The 23,783-nt window shown below is 40.8% G+C and overlaps 1 protein-coding gene across 1 annotated transcript in view; it reads right to left on the bottom strand.

Moving 5' to 3' along the window:
* Positions 1-8,378: 8,378 nt before the first annotated feature.
* map3k10 (mitogen-activated protein kinase kinase kinase 10) overlaps positions 8,379-23,783 on the bottom strand; it is a 40,857-nt gene continuing 25,452 nt past the window's right edge. Inside the window, 11 exon segments of the mRNA XM_042486758.1 lie at positions 8,379-9,278; positions 10,214-10,745; positions 12,820-13,118; positions 13,704-13,816; positions 15,738-15,876; positions 15,969-16,091; positions 16,405-16,651; positions 17,680-17,855; positions 22,816-22,882; positions 22,884-22,965; positions 23,203-23,383. Coding sequence (XP_042342692.1) covers positions 8,878-9,278; positions 10,214-10,745; positions 12,820-13,118; positions 13,704-13,816; positions 15,738-15,876; positions 15,969-16,091; positions 16,405-16,651; positions 17,680-17,855; positions 22,816-22,882; positions 22,884-22,965; positions 23,203-23,383 — 2,360 coding nt within the window. The 3' untranslated portion in view covers positions 8,379-8,877.

Below are 23,783 nucleotides of genomic sequence, written 5' to 3'. Positions count from 1 at the left end.
GACGTTATTTTTGAAAAGACACAATCCATGTGAAAAAAGTAAATTGACACAAACTGTCCTGAGCGTCCAAAACTGCGAAGGAGGGGTACATAAAGTGTCATAGTTTGACATGCCAATGACCAAGCGTCGGTATTTGATGAGTTGACAGTGAGAATGCGTTGTGTAGAAACATGATGACGTAAAAGAAAAGTCCAACATTTTGGGAAATATGCTAATATGAAGCTACAGCCAGCAGCTGTGCAGATTAGCTCAGCACAGCGACAGGAAACAGACACACAAAATCTACCTACCAGCCTCCTCTAAAGCTCACTTATTAACATCTTTTGTTTAATCTGTGCTAAAACTGATGGAAGGAGAATAAACATGTTTCCCAAAATATTGAACTAATTAGATGTCACTGATTTGTCAAATCACCGGCACAAACTATCGTGTAGAGGATAGCGTGTGGTAGTAGAGTCAGAGACGTTAGATCTTCCAGCTCTGAGGTTGAGGCTCTGGTTTCCCCGAGGAAACAAATGAACAAACAACAGTGAGGAATGGCACCAGCAGGCTCGGTCTCCATGGCTGCCTGGGCTGAGTCTACTCATCCGCGGGCCCCTCGGGGATAGGTCTCCTCCCGTGGTCCTCTCTCCATGGCACCAGTCCGCCATCTTGTTTTTGTCTGGCTGTGCTAAGTCATTCTAGCTCAACGTGTGCTACGACCGTCTAGGGACAACCGCACATAAAACAGGTTCATCTCTGGCTGATCAGCTGCTGATAAAAGGCAGAGCTGACTCCGAGGCTGTTATTGTAAGCATAATCTGTGCAAGTAGAGATAGAGACACCCGATCTCTGCATCAGTGTAGCTTTGAAAACAAACAACAAAAAGCACAACAACAAAAAAGAGACGGAAAAAGTCAAATTACTGGCTGTGTTATTTTTGCTCTTTTGCTTTGATGTCATTTGAGGTAAATGTTTGTCAAATGTCAGAGTAGTTTTTGTGAATATATGAAACAAATGTACAAAAAATAACAAAAATGGAAAGTTTTATGGTTGTGAAGAGCTTTACTTTACTGAATTAATTTATCAACGGAAAAGAAAAGCAAGAGATAGAAAAGAGAATTTTACTATAGCTCCTCCACAGAGCTGCTTTGTGACTGTGTCTGTATTTGTTGGTATTTCTGTTGATGTCCCTTTTCATCAAGGGACCCAGAACCGGCTCAGAGTACGTGCAATGCCCTTTGACCCCCGCGTCCAAATGACCTTTGACTCTTCTGTTTCTACACAGTAAGACGACCAGTAACGCAGGAGTGAACTCTGAGCGCAGAGCTGCTCCTCACAGCCGCAGATCTCTGTGGTGCTGGAGGAGAAAGGAAAGGACATGAAGCTGGGGACGTCAAGGCTATGACTGCGTTTTTGTTCTGCCTCGTTCCCAAGAGGCCTTTTTCCATTCGACATCCAAACATCACAGGCCTCCATCACTGGTTTTACTGAACTGCTAGCCCGGGAATGCACTATTGATTGGTAAATGAAGATTATGAATAAAGTTTCAAACAAAGAGGAATGTTGCTGTCGGTGTTGTTTCGTCAGAACAAGTCGGTTTACAGGTGTCGATACTACGACTGCATATGTGGAAAAAGTTGTTTTAAGTCTGAAAAATTGCTTGAGCCAGCATTGGTTTTGGAGCTGAAAACTACAAGTTAGACATTAAAAAGACAAAATCCTGCGTTGCAGAGTGACAAAGAAGTGAGCGTGGCAGACCTCTGTAGCGGCTTGAGACTGTATCATAGAGCTGTATAAGCCTTTGCCATTAAAAAAAGTGTTAGCACATAAACACAACCTGATGTTGAAAGACCAAATTATATTTACCATGTGCTAGCAGACAATAACACAGACACTTACAAATTTCTACTAAAGATCCAAATGGCTAACAAACTAATTTTACCTCCAAGTTTATTTTGATCTCACACCCTCTTGACTTTGGTGTTTTTTGTCTTTCCTCACTTCATGTCTCCTCTCTTGCACTGAGCTCAACTGTTGATCAGAGTGAGTTCCCTCAACAACCAGCTAATTCAATATGAGTTATTGGTCTAAAAACAGCCGATAACAGTGTGGGACACTATGGGGACAGGTGCTCACCAGCGGCCTGACACTGAAAGATGGTCGACTGTTGGCTTGGTGTGCCAGGTGCTTTTAAAACAGTTGTAAAATGTCCTCTGTGGCCCTAGAGGAGCTTTTTAAAGTCTGACAATAAAGATCTGATGATTTCGAAGTAACCTTAAAATAACAGTTTAGAAGGTCCCTTTGGCAGCTTTCAGTCATATAACAGGATTTTCGTTGGCCGATTTAAGCTGCCTACTGACGTGTATTTGTAGATGTTAATTTCTTTTTCTTTTTTACTTTTCTGATCCTAATTTGCCCAGCTCTTTGTCTATGTTGGTTTAAAGATTTAGGATTTGTTTTAACCTAATGACAGCAGTTGACAAAACAGTCTCACCTTGTGGTCTAAATAGCAGCTGTTCTGGAGCTTTTGATCATATGGCCTGATCTTCCTCAGTAGATTTAAGCTCAGTGAATTTGTAGATTTTTATTTTTGTTTTAGAGCACTTTCACGACTTCTTGTATTTTTGTCATGTGATATCACTGTCACAAACACAATATGATCAAACTAAAACACCCCACATGTTAGAGCCAGTGTTTTTATTTAGTTTTTGTTTAATTTATGCATTGTCGCCCCCCGCTGGCCAGGCTGTTTGTTAGCTGTCGACAGGAAACTGAACTCTTATTAAAAGGAAGTGAGGCCTTCAGACAGACAGGAAATTTAGGACTGGAAGCCTGCAGGAAAGACGGCGGTATACAGTTTTGTTTTTTGTTTTTTTTTTTTTGTTTTTACCACTGATAATAGCTGTACTGATTCTTACCCACATCTACTGCGAAGCCCAAATGCTGTTGCTTAGTTGAAGTTATAAAGGCAGTTGTTCGGAGCGTATCTTTGTTGTTATCACAGTCTGTATAAACGCCGGAAGAATTTGTTTGTTTATTTAAACTGGAAAGTGCGTCTGAACTCTCCTCTGCTCTGGCTGGTGACCTGACAAAGGTAGGAAAAGCTGCTCAAACACTACATTTACCTCAATACAACTAATGACATCTTATTTGTACGAATTTTCATGCCTGGTAAATACATCCCCAGAGAAAAAAATGATCCAAAATCTCCAAGTCTGTTTCTCCTCGACATCACTGAGCTCAATATAACATCACTAACGCCAAACACAGGCATTATTAGCCCCGAAAAATCCTCACTTTGAGCAATTATTATTATTAAAGCAAGGATACTCAACCTGACCATACGTGTTTCTAGAATTTAAGGACATTTCTAGGATTTAAGCACATTTCTAGGATTTTGGGAATGTCTACGATTTAGGACGCTTTCTGATTTTTTATTTATTTATTTATTTTTAGGATTTTAGGACGTTTCTCTGATTTTTGGACATTTCTATGATTTAGGACATTGCTATATTAGGACATTTCTTGGATTTAAGAAGTTTCTTGGATTTTAGGACATTAGGGTCTTAGCAAGGACCTCTATCAGGGGGTGTGAGGATCCTCCACTGGCACTTTTTTTTTTTTTTTTAATTTTATAAACAAGCTCTGTTGTGATGCTGGTTTATGCACTCTGGCACAATGTTTAAACTTAAAGTACAAAAACAATTCCCAGTGTCAATCAGTTTATTTTAATGTGTATTAGAGAGTGGCTGGGGGGCCAGATTTGGCCCACAGGCCGCAAGTTTAGTATCATTGCCATAGTGTGTCAAAAGGCACAAAATTGAGCCTGGTTATCAGAAAGCTTTGGATACAAACAAGAAACAGTTCAGCATACATGCTTAAAGAATATCATATAACCCAACAACATTACTGATTTTTGAGCATATGCACAAATTTTTACCTTTTCTGCATCACATCAGTCTTTGTTCTTTAATGTCTTTATTTTTGTCAAGTCCTTTGCTACTTTCATGATTTTTTTTTGGTTGGAACAAATGCACATGTTGTAAATTTTGAGGGACAATGTGTCCCCTGCATCTTACCTGAAATCTACACCTCTGAATACAGAGATTATTTATTCAGATTAAAGCGTCACTCGGCGTCAAAAGATTTACTAAGACAAAGAGTCCTGCAGATCTGAGGACGACTCAACTGGCAGGTTATCTGGTTAGCAGTTCATTTTGAAACTGAACACCAAAAAAAACTCTTTCTGCCTCTCCTTTTTCTCTCTGAAGTGCCACAAAGGACATCACCACCTGAATCCTTTTATCCTCAGAATGTGACTTGATTTCTCCCTGAAACAAAGAGGAGAAAAATTAGGAAATATTGTGGATGACTGTTGAGAAAACCATTATGGAGAAGATGTAGAAGGTGATAAATATGTGAGAGCTTTTGCTGTTAAGGCAGATAAAGAAAGCACACATACTGTGTCCCTCTCAGACAATATATCTGTGTGTGTGTGTGTGTGTGTGTGTGTGTGTGTGTGTGTGTGTGTGTGTGTGTGTGAGCTGTGAACCAGCTAGACGACGCTCAGCCTACTGAATCCTTTTCTGCTGGCTCTTTAACACCCCTCTCTCTCTCTCCTTCTTGCTTCATTTTCAGGCCCATCATCCCTTTTTTCTGCCTTTTTCTTTGTTGTTGCTTTTAATAGCATCACCATGGAAGTGAAGAGGGGTTGCTAGGTAACTGACTGGCGTCTGGAAAGGTGTTTGATTGGCGGTCACACCGACAGACACAACAGTGAGTAAGTGTGTGAGGGAGACTTTTGTGAGTGTGTGTTTGCATCATCTGTATACGCTGCATGTGCACAGGGGTCGGTCTTTAATATTCAGAGGTCGTCAGCGTGAAATATCCCATTTTGTTTGGCATTCAGATGATTTCTTTCCACTCTCACGTCTCATATTTAATCCTGAAATCTTTGTTAACTGTTTTGGATGCATGAGAGCACCTTGGACTGCCTTTCGTGGTAACTGCAGAGTCAGAGAGCGACTACAGGAATTCATTACATGGAGAAAAACAGCAGGCAGGGGAGTGATATGACATCATAGGCCACAGTGGTGACACCTAGAGGATTTTATCTGTTCCTGCAGCCGCCTTTAACCATAGTTAAATGTACAACCATCAGAGTACATTTACTCATTCAGGGTTCCTGCCATAAAAAGTCTTTAAAGGCATTGAATTCATTTAAATTCTAAAAAATTTTTCTAAAAAATTTCTAAAAAAATTGTTTGTATTAAATTACTTAAATAAATGTCCCAAAAGTCTTAAAAATGCTCAGGCATGGAATGTAGGATTTTTTAAAAATTGTTTTATCTGACACTGTGTTGTAAAATCTCAGAATAATTGTTATTTTTTTGTTAAATGGTTTATTTAACTCGTCATGCTGGGAATCCAGGCAGGGGAATCTCACATGAAAAACACAAAATTGCCAAGAAAACCAGATGGCGGTGCCAGATTTTTCCCACTTCTTTTGGTAAACCAAGTAGATACTTAATATAATAATATAATATATTCATCGTCTCCCATGTGTCTCACTCAAAATAGGGTTGTTTTTTCAGAATTTGAAGTGGATAATCTAACTTTTTTCGTGGAAAGAAGAAATTTAGGGTTTTATGTCACAATAAACATTTGGGCAACATAAAATTGTCCCTCTTCAATTTTGGTTATTAGAAAAATAGTCTAAAACTTAATTCCATGTGCCAATAAAAAAGCTTTAAAAAGTCTTAAATCTATTTAATTTGAGTTAAGCTGCAGGAACCCTGTCATGTTATACAACTTTATACTTTACTTCACAACGGTTCAGAGGAAGGCCTAAATATTTTTACTCCACTACATTTATATGACAGTTGTTGTTACCGGGTACTTTTTAGCGCACAATAAGCTCATTCCCATCTGTTTTTGCATTTTGACATTTTTTTCCCTGTTGAAGTTTTTTTGGGGGGTAGGTTTTTTTTCATCTCCTGTGAGGGTTTAAGGACGGAGGGATGTTGTATAATGTGTAGTATATTACCCCACTGAGGCACACTGTGATTTGTGATATTGGGCTTTATAAATAAAACTGACTTGAAATTGAATTGAGAGCTCTTAAAATAAAGCAATGTCCTGTTTTGGATATTTAGGAGTTGTTAGAAGAGTGATTTCCCCTCTAAATGCCTCAGATAATATTACTGAAATAAATGTTTGAGGCTCAAAGAAGAAAAAAAAACAATTTTAATGGAAAAAGAAAAAAAAACAATCAATAACATATTGTTTAACATTAAAAGTTTCTTTTTAAAATGTGCAAACATCTTATGACAATTAACTTTTCATATTGTTATGTGATACTGATCCATTTTTGGTTTTTGTTTTTCTGGTGTGGCAGCAATATGCTGCAATATTATTAACAATCCAAGATGTAATTTATAATAATATATCTATCTCAGGGGCAATTTTACTCCAGAATGGGCACTTTTCATACTTTAAGTTCATTTTATTTTGGTATTTACTTAACTGGGATTGTGAATGCAGAATTTTATGTATGTATTCGTACGTTCATGTGTATTGTGTTTTCTACAGTTAAGTAAATATTCTGAGTACTTTTTAGATATTCTATCTGAGCTATTATATATTGGATGGAAAAACAACAGATGTGGCAGTGACACTGAAGCATCTTTCTTTGTTTTTTTATTCGTCTCTCATTCATCACATTTCACACTTACTCCTCACTGACCCAGAAAAGTCACAGGTTGAGACTGGAGACAACATGGACGTTTCAGTAAGCAGTTTCCCAGGTTTGTTTCCTGTTATATTAACAAATATATACAGATATCCCAGGAGGAGCGTCGTAATAACAATGAATCCTTTCCAATAATAACAATAAATTTAATAAATACTCAGTGTTCTTAACCACACGAGGAGAATGAGTTTGGGCTCACTCTTCGACCGGCGGGATTGTCATCATCCCATACAAATAATAACACACACACACGCATGTTCACACACTCACGCTCACCTAGAGAAATTTGCACTGTCAAGTAAAATACCACCTGCAGCCAAGAGAAACTTTTCAACCCCTGTGTGAAAACAGCGGAAAAAAGTTGATTCAGTCCAAATAGAGGCTGACTAACGTGGCTGTTTAATACAACCTGTCAGAGGACAATATAAAGCTTCCGAACGGTCCGACGTGAGGTTGAAATCAGGTCCCTCAGTGTTTCCTTCTTTTGCGTCCACCTTAGCGGCATGAAAGGGATCCATACAGAGTGCTACTGACTGCTAGTGAGGAATGTAAAACGTGTAAAAGACAAACAGATGATCTTATTTCGAAGAAGTGTCAAACCATTCGCACATAAAACAACATGCACTGAAAAAGCACCAGCACACAAAAAAAAACAACTCATTTTGTTCTTCCACACATGCACAGTAATATATATACACATTCACACAGAGAGAAACACACCTGGTCTGCCAAACCAATAAAAAACATTTTTGCTAACAGGTTGGGATGGTACAAGCACTGAGAAAATAAACTCTTTTTTTTCTTTTTTTTCCACTGTACAAGGCTGTAACCAGTCCACCAGTGCTGTCAGAAAAAGGCTTTTCCTGTCTCGGTCTCAGAGGGAAGAGGACGATGACCCCCATGCAGAGTGTGAGGATGAAGGCATGGGAGATGTTTGTGCACCGGCAGAGCAAACAGCGTGCAAAATAAGAACGAAGACACTCTCTAGTAAGGATTTTAACCCTTTAAACCTGGATGGACATCCGTTTTTCTTGTGCTGCATTTAGACGCCTTTCGCAAGCATTCAAATCCTGAGCAAAAAGGTTCTAATTCTCTTCAAAAACACGGTAAAAGGCAACGAGCAAATTGCAAGAAATTGGTAAAAGGTGACAAGAAAACAACCTCAAAATTAATCTTATAAAAAAGAGATAGAGAGAAATATTAAAACAAACTATATTGATGATTATTATGATTTTATATTCAAAATGTTACATAATTATTTTTTTTTTTTCATTTTTAGCACTTTTTTTCCAAGTCAGATCCTTGTTTTAACAGGAAGAAAATAGAAAATTAAGCACTCCAAAAATGTGAAAAACACCTTTGTTGTAGTGTCCAAATCATTATGATTTAGTCACTACAATAAAGGCCTTTTAATGTATTTCCTCCTTGTTATTCACATTTTTGGAGTGCTTGGATTTCTCTGTTTATCCTGTTGGTACCAGCACAAGTTTTTGACCTACGTTTGATTATAGTCTACAGAGCAACCAGTCATCTCTCTCTTTTTCTCAGTTCCTTGTTGGTTTTAGTTTTTTTACTTTCCATTTTTGCTAATTTTCAGTTTAAGTTTCTTGTAACATTTTTGGGGTTGCTCATTACCTTCCTCTGTTGTTTTTGAAAAAAAAAAACAAGCTGATTTGCTCAGGTTTCAAAGGATTTTAAGCAGTCTGGCTCCTGTTTTTTATCAACTATGAGGTGAAATGTGAATGTCTGGAGTGAGAGATGCGAGCAGAAAGTGCTACACAGACAAAAGCAAAAGCACGAGCAGATGAATGAACAGGTGGCAAAAAAGTGGCTTTTTAAGTACTTGAATGGCTTTTGATGGTCGTGAGTGTGTCCTGGTCGTGCTGCTTCCATGAGGGAGGGAGAGGTGTGGGGTAAGGTATGTGGGTGTGCACACTACAAGGCTTTTAAAAGGCCTCTAGGACCCTCAGTGTCGTGCAGGTTAGAGAGCGCTATCAGGGAAAGGCTCGCTGTAAAGGTTTCACACCTTATGAGAGGAATGGCTTCCAGTAAGTGCCCAAAACAAGAAGTGGGATGTTTTTGCACTTTGCTCGGCTCAGACATCAGTAGGCATTTAGCCAACGCTCTGACGCAGAAAAGTTTCACTACAAGTACTGTTGTCCACACAGAGTGGCAGGCTTCCGCTGTCCACACAGAGGGACAGTGTGGTCCAAACTCTGTCCCTCCATGTCCATGTCCATCAGGTTGGGTCTCGTGGTGCTGGCGCTGCTGTCCCCTGAACCGAGGGGGCTGTCGCAGCTGCTGCCCGGCGACGAGCTTAGGGTCCGGGAGAGAGAGCCCAGCTTCCAGGGGTCGGCTCTCATCCTGGCCGGGGTGGGCCGCGGCCGGGGAGCAAACTCCAGCGTCTTGGGTCGCTCCAGGGGGCTGATGAGGCAGAGAGGAAACTGGTCCGGGATCGGTGGTGCGGGCGCTTTACGCCTGTGGGGGACCGGGAAGATGGCGGAGGGGTCAGGGAGGCGGGGGATGTCCAGGGTGTCCTGCGTTCCTGAGTAATGAGAGAGAAGCGAGAAGAATGTTTAAAAAATGATTTATTGTTATAGTTTATGAAAAAATACCAAATACTCTTTGATTGTTGCTAGGAGTCTACCAATACTGTTTTTTCAGGGCTGATAGCGATACAGATTATAATATTATAATAATAAATATTTCTGTAAAAATTTAGAAGTCGAAATATAACAAACTCCAACAGAAAACTTTGTTTAAATCAAAACTTAAACTTCTGTAAAAGTTTTTGGATTCTTCCAGAGGCAATCAAGAAAAACAAAGTTTTCTTCACAAAGAAAACCTTACATGGGGTGAATAACTGCTATGTAAATAGTCGTTTGGGGGTTGAAGTATTTGTTAAATAATTTAGGCAGTCAATTTGTCTGGCTTGTTCTTGTCAAGGAGATAATGGTTCTCATTCATGTCTCACAAATCGCTTTAAATTCTGACAGCCATCACTGATCCTTTTCACTAATTACACTGATTGCCAAATAATTCAGCTCAATGATTTATATTTCTTTTCTTTTGTCATGTGTAACTTACATGTGTCAAAGGCATCTGCGTATTGTGAACATAATAGAGCACAATACAAATGAAAGTTGCGGTTTTTTATCATGATGAGCACGATTTATGTGCATTCCTTATTTACACAAACACTGCGAGCAGTCACAGGCAGGTGTAGATATTGTTGTACCTGTGAAAAGATCAGAGCTGCTAATATATTGGTGAATGTCATAATACACGTAGATTTCTTTCTGCAAACACTTTAAACACAAATTCGTTCTGCTCACATTTCATAAATGGGACCCATTGTTTCTTAAGAGACTTCCTGGTTAAATAAAAACAGTCAAATATTTAATTAATAATTAATAAACTGTGATCATCTGGCCCTCTAGACTTGCAAAAAACACAGTTCTACGTTGTTTGTCACTGTACCTTTGTTAATGAAGTGTGTTGCCCCCGGTGGAGGAGGCATGGGCATGCTCCCATCTGACGGCGTCCTCCGGTGTCCCAGAGTTTGAGCTCGGGGTCGTATCGCCCCGTCTGAGGGGGTCCGTCTGTGGCCCCTGTTCATGGCCATGGCTGCAGACACGTGGGTGGGCGTGAGCGACTGGTTGGGCTCCTTTTTGAACTTCTCTGCCCGCAAGTCCAGGAGGGGATTGAGGGTGGGAGCTGGTGGCGCCGCCGGGGTTTTGACCCCCGTTATTGGGGTCAGGGGGTACTCGTCTGGGTCAGAGGGAAGAAGGGACTTGGTGGAGTTGCAGTCAGACAGAGAGGACAGTGAGAGGAGTGTGACGGAGGGAGAAGGGTCCATGCAGGGGAGCGCAGAGTCGTGATGCCTGGAGAGGGACAGGGAGAGGTTTCTGCTGGGGGGAGAGGTGCTGCGACGGAAACGTCCCGTCCGCTGAAAAAGGCCCTCCTTCTTCTTCCGTTGCTCCTCTCTGAGGTCCTGCTCATCCTGGAGCACCTGACAACGACATCAGCGCACATGAAGGACCTCTGAGTTGATACATTTAGCTGAGAAACATCACATAACAGCTGGAGATTGAGCTGCTGTTTGTGCTTCTTTTAAAAATATGCTGCTTCATTTCTTGATTACATCCTCGCCCTTATAAAAGCAACTACAGCAGAAGATTACAGCCAAGACGTTACTTTCATTGATCCTCTCACTGTACACTCTGTATCTACTCGTGAGAACTTTTTTTGCTTCGACAACAAGCGGAAATCCTCAAACCACAGGATCAACGAGGTGCTGGAACCCGTCCATGCAGACCTCGGTCCGTGCTGACTCGACAGCATCCCGCTGATAGTTTGGCAGCCTCCTCATCCTGTTTTATCTCATCCCCAATTTGATCTATTAGTTTAAGATGAGGGGCTCTGTGACGTGGTGCATTACTGCTTTAATATTCTTCTCAGACAGCGTCGACTTTATAAAAGTGTCTCTGCCTGCAGGAGGATGCTGTTTTGTTACGACAGGGCACGTACCAAATAAAATAAATGTGTGAATGAACATAAACTTCTTTCCCGAAACTTAAAACTTTATTACCCTGAAAGGGATATTGTGTGTTTGCAGACGGCGTGTGAATAAAAATACCCAATAAAAAGAAATTACAAACAATAAAACCTCCAGCAATAACCAAAGACAGTGTAAATAACGACCCCCTTTAAACAAATGAAACAAAAATGAAGCAGCATATATAACATCAAATATTAGCTAAATTACTTTCATTGTGCTGCAGTTTATATCTATAAGTGAGTTGGCTTTTTTTTTTACATTGCGCTTGTCCTTAATTCAGTGTGTTTTGAATGCTTTAACAACTTTGTTCTTGTAAGTCAGCAATTTTATGTTTGGTAATGTAGTGGTGGATTGTTTTTCTGTGCTTATTTACTGTAGATATGTTTATTTATTATTGGCAATGGTAGACTTTATGGTCAGATCAGATTAAAATGGTAATATCTTTTGTCTACAATGCATGTTGTTGTTTAACTTTGAGGTGGGCACAGTTTAAACTTAAATGGAAATTTGAGGTATTTTTCACCTGTCTGGCCCCAGCAGCACAATGTATGTCAGGGCAGGCCTCCTAAAGCTTTTCAAATAATCTTTTACATAAATCAAATATTTCTCTCTTTGTGCTCTGGTGTTGGGTTTAGGCGCAAGAATCTTTCATTGTATTTGATTTGCTTAATACAGAAATATGTTACTGACTCAAATTACTCTGAATGATGATTAGTGCTGGACATTATCAACACAACAACAAAGTATCTGATTTGTTGATTTGACTGCTGCCACAAAAAAAAAAATTCCCTGGCCATATTCAATGGAATTTCTTTTCTCTGTGTAATTAGATTAGATTACATCAGGTGAGAAAGCTTTATTACTTTTTATCTGAAATATTAACCCTGCCGGCCACCAGTGTCATCACATGATGATATTTGGTTAAATTTAGGTTGTAAGGACTGGTGACCAATGTCCAGACAATGTCAAACGTCAATTTGATGTAGAATAATAGATGAATAGATGGTATTTTTTTGTTGGTTTTTTTTTGTCTAAACTGTGTTGTTAAGTAGCCAAAATGAGACGTGTTCCAAATTGTCATCTTAACATACAATTATGACATTTAGTCGTAATATATGGAGAACAAAAAAAAAAAGCGTCTGCAAAACATGAAATTATTAACGTCCACACAACCTGAAATTCTGACATCATTAGAAAATTAAAGTATTGTTATTAATGTTGTTATATTATTATAATATACTCTTTTTTTCTAACCAGAATTTAACATCTGTCCAACATAAGAATCTAATGTCATACTGATGTCTGGCAGGAGCTCACTAGTAATTATAAGAATGAATGGAACGAAGCAATACACTTTCAATATCTGGCTCAATCTGTTACAGGAAAAGCTCAGTCATTTTCCCTCAATGTTATATTTTGTCAAAAGCAGTGTTGACCTGTTAGTAAAGGCCTAATTATTTCCTCTGTTGTGGTTTACTAAAAGAAAGCTGTTTCACATTTTTCTCTGTTCTTTCTGTTTTCTCACCTGTAGTTTTCCCAGCTGCAGCAGGTCTTGTCCGAGGGCAACAGACGCGAGCAGAGAGGCACAACCCAAAAGCAACATATCGCTCTTCTTCCTCTGGCCGCAGCGACGCAGCGAGTCCTGGTAGCTAACCCCCGTCCCCAGCCCAACAGGCACCTGACAGGAACTGGTGTTAACAACAATAGGCAACGTGTTTTGCCCCAGGCTGCTCCACAGGGACCCCGAGTCCTCCACAGCTCCGTTACTGCTGGTCTCTGAGGGCAGCAGGGACCCCGGTGACTCCTCAAACTCACAGCACTCCTCTGTTTCAGAGACAGAGAGCAGTTAGTAAGTACTGAGCTGATTAATTCTTCTTTCCTAACTTCCAATGAAAAGTAAAGACAGCGACACTTACAAGGTGCTTGTCAAGCGGCTGCAGTGTTATGCAAATGCAGAGTAATAGTAGGCTATTAAATAAGGGTCGACAGATTATTGGCCTGGGCGATTATTGGAGCTGATATTTTGCATTTTGCCTATTATCTGTTTTAGCATTAAAAAAAAAAGATATTTTCAGATTTGATAAAACATTTGCTAAAGACATTTAAACAAATTAAACGCACACATTTTGTGTTGGAGTTTGTTATGTTGTTATGTTCCAAAAAATCAGCTCCAAATATCGGTTATCGGTCTCATTAACCACTAAAAATTGGTATCTGTAGCTGCCCTGAAAAATCAATATCGGGTGACTTCTAGTTCAACATGTATTGAAAGTGAAAGTACTGAAATGGACAGTGGATGATAAAAATATAATGCATGTCTTAAATGTCAAATGATCACAAAATTGAACAGACAGACCCAAACATATGAAAACAATTCAAGATTGTATTTTTTTAACTTTTTTCACTCACCCATCTCGTTGAGGCTGGAGAAGCCCGCGGTCATGGGTGCATGTTTGGGGGACTTGCCCAGATTTGGTGCACTGGACGACCAAACTTTGCATCCCTCACCGAGCGACTTCAGTCTGCAAACAGATAGCAAGACGTCAACACACCACCAATCACAACTGACCTTTAAAAGAAAAAACAAACTGCCACAATGTTGTTTGGAAAGAAATAAGAATCAGAAAGGTTGTCGGGTGAGAACAAATATCAAACACAACACAGATTTCTTTCAACCACATCTCCAGAAATGCTTCTGGCCGCTCCACACGCTGTGATGACATATTGATTTATAGGTTCTGTTTCTCCGTGGTACAAGAAATAGTCTGCAGAAAAATACTAGAACAGGCAGTTTCTTCTTGCCTGTGACATATGTAACATAAAATGAGCCTCATGAGTCTCATCATCACGATCCTCGTGATCCAGTTTTTGTCACTGCAGTTTCATCAAGTACGTTACGTTTCGCCTCCTGTAAGAAAACACTGCCCTGCTGTTCTACTCACAAAGACTTTCTGACTTTCTGCTGCATTTATCTGCCAATATCTTTGTAGATTTGGGAGGACAGTTTGTCTACTAGGGCTGAATAACAGTACTTGATACCTTTAAAGTATTGACAGAAACAACCCAGAACCAAGCAGTTTCAGACTTCCCCACACAATACCTGCATTTTATCCTTTTTGTACCCAGATTTAGGAAAAAAATGATTTTGCTCACAGCAAACTCACTGATCTTTGTGGTGAAGTTGATGGATATACTACACACCTGCGGCTTCTGGTGGCATTATACGTAACTGAATCCTTCAATACACGTGATGAGCATCAAATGAAGTTGAAAAAAATATTAAATGAAGTACTCTTTTTGGGTTCTCAGAGTTTTGATGACCAGATATGATTGAGGGCCGCACAGTAAAAATGCACGCATCTCAGTTCCACATTTAACTGCAGCTCTCAACCAAAATGACTAACTTTAGCGAACAGCTGTAACATTGATGACTTCACATTACTCCAGTGACACTTGCGAGGTGTCGCTAGTTGTCATTCCTGAACTGACAGATGCCTGTCAAGCGGGTGCAAATGCCCAGTAATGTAGCTTATTAAATGTATTGAAAGTGAAAGCACTGAAATGGACAGTAGATGATTAAAATATAATGAATGCTTTAATGTCAAATGTTTTTTAGGGCCTCCATTGGCCAGCAGGCAACACTTACAGGCACTGTGATTTTTTTAAATGATACGAAGGCCTCTTTGCTTCAAAGCTAACCTGCTGCAAATTATCTGATCGCAAAATTGAACACAGACTCAAACATATGAAAGAACTTTAAGTTTGTATTTTTTTAGCTTTGAGTGTGTTAATGCTGCTATTGTGTTTGTGTCCTAATGTCCTAATGCAGTTCATGTTAGTTAGAATGGGTCAAGTGCCAAAAACATATTTTTAATAATGTGTAATATTTCTGAAACTTTTCCCAAAATAATCAGTTTGTTTTCACGCTAGCAGGTAAAAATTTCTAACCACTGAAGAGTGTTATTTGGTGGGTTTCCATTAACCCTCAAATTGCGCAAATTGAAACTACAAATATAAATACGCATAATGGAAACATGTCAATATAGAAAAACTCCTATATATCACAATAAATGTTATGCTTGCATGAGGTTTTATTTCTGGTGATTTGAAAAAGCCAAATTTTGTAAAATTGCAATGGAAGCACTTTTTTTGCTTTTATAGGTCACACGATGCTATGGCAATGCACTGCTGTGCACGTGTCCATTCTCATACCAGCTCGTCACATGGTGTCGCTCTGCCAGTGACCTTCTGTGTCGTTTTATCTTGGAATGTTATCGTGAGAGAAGTCGCCTGAGATCGCTTAATGGAGACTTGCAATTGTGTTTTATTGACATTTCGAAAATATGTTTAGGTTTTGCACAAATCTGTAATGGAAACCCGCCTATTGTCAGTTAAAACTGATTTTACATGCATCACTAGAATGTAAACAAACTGTGCGCATACTTCTCCTCCCCGCCGACCCTCTCCTTCTGGAGGGTGGAGCTTGGACCCCAGGTGCGTCCTTTCTTCTTGCTGGTGGACAGGTCTTCCTTCTTACACACAGCGCTGCGGCCCCACGTCTTACTGCCGTCACTCGGTGTCACTGAGGGACATTAAGATAACCTGTATTACACTTCTACCTCATTCACTTCTCTCACACAGGATGCTTTCTGACTTTCAGGCGTCTGCACTCACATCTTATGGCTCTGAGGCGGGGTATGACCCCTGGGCTGGCAGGCGGCGTTGTGCTCTCACTCCCCTGATTCTTCCTCTTGTCTACACTGGGAGACGCCTGGACTGTGATCTTGTGCTCAAAGCCTGCAGGTGAGAACAGAGTTGGTTTTTACATAAACGTATTTATTTTGCCAGACATTAAATAACTTTGGGAACACAGTGGTGCAGACTGGAGCTTCATCATTACTGTTTTGACCACACATGCCTTCAAAACGAGCAAAATGCTGACAAACCGAGTTAAAATTGTGTTTTTCCTCACTTCATAATAAGGAGACTGAAGTGACTTTGCAGTGTATTGCTGTAGATGAACGTATAACTGTCTACATCCTAAATTACATGAAACTGGGAGCTCTGACTCCTCAGATTAAAATAAAGTGCAGCTCCCTCAGCGACCCACCAGAGGGCAGACTGATGCAGTTGCTGTCTCGGCCGAGTTTCAATAATCGGCTCTTCTTGAAGTGTCCTTTTCTCTTCTTCACACTCGGTTTCTCCTGGTACATCTGGTGGATGATGATGTTCAGCTCTCGCTCCACGATGTCAATCTCCCTCTCCGCCAGCTCCTGCTCTCTCCTCCTCAGCTGCTCCTCCTGCTCCCTCTGCTCCTCAGCTGCTCGAGCCAACGCCTCCTCCCAGGACCTCAGCTCCTGCAGGGAGGGGAGAGGAGGAGGGAGCAGGAGAGGAGAGGAGAAGAGGAGAGTGAGGGGAATGAGGAAAAAGCAGAGGATAAAGGGAGGAGAAGAGAGAAAGGATGAGGAAAGAAGAAAAGAGGATATAGAGAGGAAGAATGAGAAAGAAGAAAGAAAGGAGGAGAGGAGAAGATGAGGATGAGGATAGGTGACAGTAATAGTGGGGAAGCAGACAGGAAGGAGAGGATAAAGGGAGGAGATGAAGAGAAAGGAGGAGAGGAGACAATGAGTGGAGGAACAACAGAGGAGAGAAAAAGAGCAACAGAAGATGAAGATAAGGAGAGTTGAGTGAGAGGGAGTGGAAAAGAGGAAGAGGTGAGGAATAAGGAGCAAATAAAGGAAGGAGGGGAGGAAAGAAAAGTGAGGACAAGAGGGGAGGAGACAATGAGGGGAGGAAGAAGAAAAGGATGCAGAAGATAAGAGGAAAAAGGAATGAGAAGAGGAGAAAGGACAGGATGAGAGGATCAAGAGAGGAGGATTAGAGGAGAGGAAAAGAGAAAGAGGTGAAGAGAAGGTGAGAGCAAGAATGAGCAGAGGAGAAAAGAGGATGAGGAGGACAGGAGCAACAATGGAGAAGAGAATGAAGGGGAGAAGAAAGGAAGTTAGAAAAAGTGAAGAAGAGGACAGGGACAGGAAGAATGAGGAGACAAGAAGGAAAAGAATGGAGAAGAAAAAGAGGAGAGAAAGGAGACATTAGCAGAGCAGCACCTCCTCTCACACCTCCTTTGGCGACAGGCTTGTTGCTAAGGTGATTGTTATTTGCAGAAACACCTCAGACAGACGGTGATGTGGTGAGATTCCTCCCACTCTCAATATGAAATATGACTTTCTGCTGAATTCTTTCTTCTGTTACAACAAATTAACTCTGATGAAACACATAAAAGTCCTAAAAGTTCACATATATAATTTCTCTAAAATCTCAGCGTTCTCGTAGTAACGAACACACCTCTAAGACGTGACCTGATCTGTGTTTTCAGGTTTCTCACCTTCTCTTTGGCCCTGAGCTCGTCAAACATCTGCTGGATCTCCAGCCTCCAGTCCTCCTGTAACGAGTGAAACGACTCCAGAGGCATCTGAAACATGGCCGACTGCTCGATGGCCAGCAGCCGCCGCAGGATGCTGGTGAAGGACGGCCTGCTGCGGGGGTTCGGGCTCCAGCACTCTGAGGGGACCAGAGGCAAGAGAGGAAGTTATCACCCAGGTTAGTGCCATTTTTATGTGTTTTATAGCTCTAATTACATGTTTTACAGTGGTGATATAAATGATATTCACTCAGCAGATGCATTGCATTCTCTAAACACCAACTTAATAGCCACAGGGCCATAACTGGCCTATATAAAAAAAAAGATTCATACAGAGCTTGTTTCTGCTGATACTTTTGCTTTAAAAATAAAGAGCTTTTTGACAGTGAAAGAAAAAATGTGATTGCATCACTTTTGTTTTTGCTCACATCACAAGGTGAAATAAAAGATCTAAGACTTTTTCTTTGCACACAAAATGTTTATTTCTCTCAATTTTGTTCCCAAATTTGTCAAAATCCATGTTAATGAACACTTCTCCTTTGCCAAATGAAGCCACGATCTTGCAGGTGAAGACTCTGGATTTGGAGGTCCTGAGCTGGTATAGTTACATGTGGTCAGCTGTTGTAAAGGCTGGTTCGATGTACTGCCAAAGTCTCAGAAATATATATATTTAATATTAAATATGTACATCGACAGGGATGGAGCCTTTGGTCTGTACTCTGCGTTCATTTTGTCATATTTGTGCATGTTTTCTAAAAGCTTACACCTGTATAGTGATGATGCTGTTTAATCAGCATCTTGATATGCAAACCTGTCAGATGTATGACTTATTTTGGAAAAGGAGAAGTGCTCACTAACAGATTTTTAACACATTTGCAACCAAAATATGAGAAAAGTAAGTCTGTTATAAGCATAGAAATATCATTAGGGCACTATTTTAACTTGTAAAAAATGGTAGCAAAATAAGTGTGTTTATATGTTCCTTCAGTGCCAAATGTGCGATCCCAAAAGACTAAATTCATCAAAAATCAATAGCACTCAGCCTCAAGCTCATGTGTTCCTACTACAAACATAAACCTTTAAAAACAGGTCTCCACCATAAAGTGCAACAGCCCAGGACAACTGACGGGACACTGATTGTTATTCATCATGTGTACATTGGGTGTTGCTGTGCTGGTATCTTGGGCTCAGGAATACGGGTGGGGAGGTCACTGGGGTCAGGTGTTTGACCCGGAAGGGCAAAGGGTTTTTGACTACTGTGGTGTCAACAATTTGTTTGTCACGCTGTAAGTTGTGTGTTTGTTTTTTCATGGAAATTGTAGAAATTGATGTTATTCACCTTTATGTGCGACAAAAACATACAAGATTATTATGTTGCAGCTGATGCCTGCACAGCCTTTACTGATGCATTAAACTCTATGACTAAAGGTGGCGTACGGCATCAAACCAAAGCAAGCACAGTGAACAGCCAGTTCACTCCTGGCTTAGATACCTCAGGGGCTCCTAAATATGTTTTAATTATTCTTTAAAAAGACTCAGTATTTTCCTAAAACAGGTGGCCACTGTGGTTGTTATCAAACATGATGAAAACAGGCATACATAAGGCATTTGCTGGGGACTATTTTTAGGAAGGTTAATGCGCCTTTCCCACCAAAAATAGTGCCTACATGCAGGTTTTTCAAACTTGTAAAACCACTAAATACAGATGATTGACTACATTCCCACTGACAGTCAACACACCACTGCAGCATACGAGCCTGCCTTTCTGTCAGCTTTTTTGTGTGGGTTGTTTTGTTCGTGTGTCCATGCAACATCACGGAGAGGCAGAAGAACAGGTAAACAGGTGACAGCAGCAGGAACACATGTCTTTGAAAACTTTTCAGTGGTTCGTTCTTGTTATACATCTCTGACTTATTCAGTCTCTCCTTCAAACTCGATACAGATAAATTTGATTCAATGTTTTAGCATGGCTTGGGAGGAGATGGACAGTAATTAGTGACGGCGAGTCATTGCATCTTGCCGGTTAGGGAGCTGAAATCACCGCGTTCGCATGGGTGCTGTACTTCCATCAATGCTGATCGGAGCCAGACATGATCAACGAATGACCCGCGTCTACTGCAGATTCATTTGACCCGGTGTGAATGCTGATCATATGCATTCTCACTGAGGCTAAATACACGTTAGAGCATGTGACCACATAGCCTTTTTCTTTGCAATAAAAGCTGTGACAGAGTATTGGGGATCATTTCATCCCAGCAAGTAATTTAAAAAAGAACTCCCAGCCTTTTTCTTTTGCATGTGTGGGTTTTGTTTGTATGACAACACTGTCTTGACAGTAGTGTTATCTAGGTAGCTAACATCACTGCATTAACAGAGTTTTGACTACACAGCCAACAACAAGCGTACAATGTGTACAAGGTGATGAAAGTACAACACTAACCAGCAACATTCAGTGTCTGCCTGCTCTGCTTCCACAAATAGGCTTCTCTGTTTTTGTTAAAGCTAAAGGAGCGGCAGTGACAACTCCAGAGCCTCTCTGAACATTTTGGCATATTCACCATAATCCATCTCAGCAATCTACCCTTCATAAGTACAGTTTAAAGTGTATGAACAGCACATCATGCAGTCATTATTACAGTTGATACAATCTGAAGATGATTGAACCATGAATTTTGGTCTATATATATAATATATATATATATTTTAACATTTCTGGCAGTAAAGATGGCAACAACAGTAATGTAAGAGAGCAAGATGGCACAACATATGGCACCCATCATGAGCCAAACCCTGACTGACAGTGTTGCAGAAACATGGTGCTCACCTGCAGCGATCAGTGCCACCTCTCCAACACTTAACCACAGCCATAACCATCTACTAAAAGACACTATTCATGCATTGGAAGTCAAATGCAAATGAAGAGCTGTTTCACAGGCTAAAAATGTAGTTTACTGCAGGTAACATTTTTTTATTAGATAAAATAAATTAGCATAAAGAGTATAAAAGTTGGAGGAAGAGGAGATGAAAGCGAGATGATGAGGGGAGTAAACAGGAGCAGCAAAGGATGACAAAGGAGAGATTAAGGGATGAACACGGATAAGATAAAGTGGAGTGAGAGGGGAAATGAGGAGGAAAAGAGCTTTAGGAGCAGAGTGGGAGGGAAGCGGAGGGAGGTGACTGAAGTTGGCTGACAGTTTGAGAAAAAGCTAAAATCCAGCCTGCAGCTTACCCATCTGCATTTTTCTTTAAAGTAGCTTGAGAATCAGCACATTAAGGCAGTTTGGATATAATGCAGGTGTGTGTTGAACTGTGAAACAAGAGCTGGTTAATACTCTACCACTGTTAACAGACTTGCTGCCTGGATTATTTGCAAGGTGAAAAGGAGAAATTTGACTCAGGGGAGCTCTGCACAAGGATATATAAAAAGCAACTTAATGAAACACTCGCTTTCTATCTCTTTTAACTCTTAGCGTTCATCTCAGCCCCCAGATGTAGAATAAAAACAACTGTAGCCTCCAAAATTCAAGTAAGGTTAAACCATTTTAGAGTGAGAGGATCTGAACACCCAAGGGGCCTTTTTTCAAAGTGAGTTTCTGTATCATCAGTGACATGTTGAGGCCATATTTGATGTACAGTACGATGCCAAAAGAGAAAACACAAGGGCACTTAATGCTCCTGAAAGTTTACTTGTCAACTATGAATGAAGGGGACAAGTGAGACTAGAAGGAAGAAGTCGCACCAATGAAAAAACAAACATCTGTCAAACTGTTTTTCTCAACTTAAAACTTGTAAATCACTTTCTCCACAAGGACAGAAGTATCGACTTGGTATTTGTGGATTCTAAGGGGACTTAATTTCCTGTCAAACTGTTGCTCAGGAGGTAGAGCGGGTTGTCCACTAATCTGAATGTCCTTCAATCTGCATGTCTTTAGGCAAGACACTGAACCCCACGTTGCTCCTGATGGTTGTGCTGTCAGTGTGTGAGCCTGTGTGTCAGTTAAGGCCCAGACACACCAGAGTGACTTCAAACAACTAGTGGAGACAAAGGCCGACTGTTGCATTTGCTCATGTCGCCTGTGTCAACTGCTATCTAGTGCATATGTTCTGCGCCTGCATGAGAGGAAATGACTCTCCATAGCAGCAGCATCGGTACTCTGATTTTTCATTTAAAAGGAAACTGGCACCATTTCTGCTCAAGAGATAAATGGCTAAAAAATAGCATAACCTTTATAAAACACGTCTGTTTGGATCTTATGCTGTCTTGACTTTAGTTTGCTTTCTTTGTTTTCATTCCCTCATCGTACGCTGAGCTGAACTGACAATCAGATTGATATCATTCACTGGACAGACTCCTGTGTCTCTGACACAGATTCAACAGACCAGCGGTGCAGCTGAGAAGCACTGCAAAAACTTAGGGTGCTCACCAACAGCCCGACACTGACCAATGGCCGACCTTCAGCTTGGTGTGTCAGGAGTCTTAAAATGAGTAGCATGTGACACCTTGTATAGTAGCCTTTGTCACCAATGTGTGAATGTGTGTGAATGTGAGGAGTAGTGTAAAAGCACTCTGATAAATGGACTTACATTTGTACCTTTTTAGTCTTACAACCACTCAATGTTCTTTTCTACTTTTGGGACAACCTGATGTCGGCTTGTGATTTCTGTGTATGGTCATCTGCTCCAGGCACGCTAATACAAGTGGTCACATTATGTAGCTCACACTGCTACAATTAACTATATGCTCAATGTTAGGAAAACATGCAATCTTTGCTGTTGATGTTGATAATGTCTCCCTGATTTTGGTTGTCTGGTTGTGTTTACAGCTTTTATTTATAATTATTCACGGTAGAAAGTGCAGTCATGTTCCGTTACAGTCACTCCCTGGCTGCAGTGACAGTTCAGAGAGACAGAGGTGTAGAAGACCGGAAACGCTGACCAATCAGAGCCAGACTGGGCTTTTCAGAGGGGGGCTTAAAGAGCAAGGTGCTAAAACAGAGCTTTTTAGACATAGGGTGAATACAGGAGTTCCAGCAGGGACAATATGAGGAACATGAAAGTGTTTTTTGAACATTTAAACATCCAGGTGGTCGGGCTGCTTACCTGCCAACAGCAGAGCAAAAGGTTCAGGACATGTTGAAGGAATGGGGAGTGTCAGCTTGTTCATGGCAAACACCGTAAGCGACCGCCAGCGCATCTATCTCCCGGTAAGGAACCTCGCCAGTGAGCAGCTCCCACAGTAACACACCGAAACTGTGATGAAAAAAACAAGGAAAACATTGATTTTATTTAGGTTTGAATGTTATACCTGATGTCAATAATGATCCTCGAAGAGGACGATAATGACCACAGTTCATTTAATAACTGAAGCATCTGAGGAAACTTTCCCCGCTGATGATGAAGGTCACGAGATGTGTCTCCCTTACGAGTCTGCCTGAGGACATTATAAATTGGGGGGAGTAAGTTGAAACTGAGAGAGGAGTGCAGTACCTCCACACGTCGCTGCTCTTTGAGAAGAGGGAGAGCTTGATGACCTCTGGGGCCATCCAGGCGTACGTCCCTGCTGCACTCATCTTGGTGGTCTGGTGCCACTCTCTGGCCAGACCGAAGTCTGTGATCTTCAGGGTCCGCCCGCCTAAGTCGTCCCGCTCCACTGGTTCCAGGATCAGTACTGAGGAGGAGGAGGAGGGAGGAAAAGAGCAGAGAGGAAGAACAGTTTATGTTAAAAGATGACGGCGCTGTACACACAGAACTAATCAGACAGCAAAATACACAAAAACTGCTTCTGGGACTTTTCGATATGTAAATGCTCCCTGACAAGAGGTCAAACTACACAGACAGCGGAGAGCTCAAAAAGTCAGGAATTATTAGCTTTTTTTAAACTAAAGTACAAAAGATTCCTGGTTTCAGTTTCTTAAATGTGAATATTTGCTGGTTTTCTCTTTATTATAGTACATTGAATATATTTAGGGTTTTGACTGACAGTTAGACAAAAGAGGAAATTTGAAGACCTCAGCTTGGTCTCTGTATTACACTTTTTAGTCACAATTTTTTTGGCATTTTATGAACCA

This window comes from Plectropomus leopardus, chromosome 5 (genome assembly GCF_008729295.1).
Source record: "Plectropomus leopardus isolate mb chromosome 5, YSFRI_Pleo_2.0, whole genome shotgun sequence".
Classification (NCBI taxonomy): domain Eukaryota; kingdom Metazoa; phylum Chordata; class Actinopteri; order Perciformes; family Serranidae; genus Plectropomus; species Plectropomus leopardus.
The sequence above is the reverse complement of the archived record's forward strand: the minus strand, read 5'-3'. Positions and strand labels throughout refer to the sequence as shown.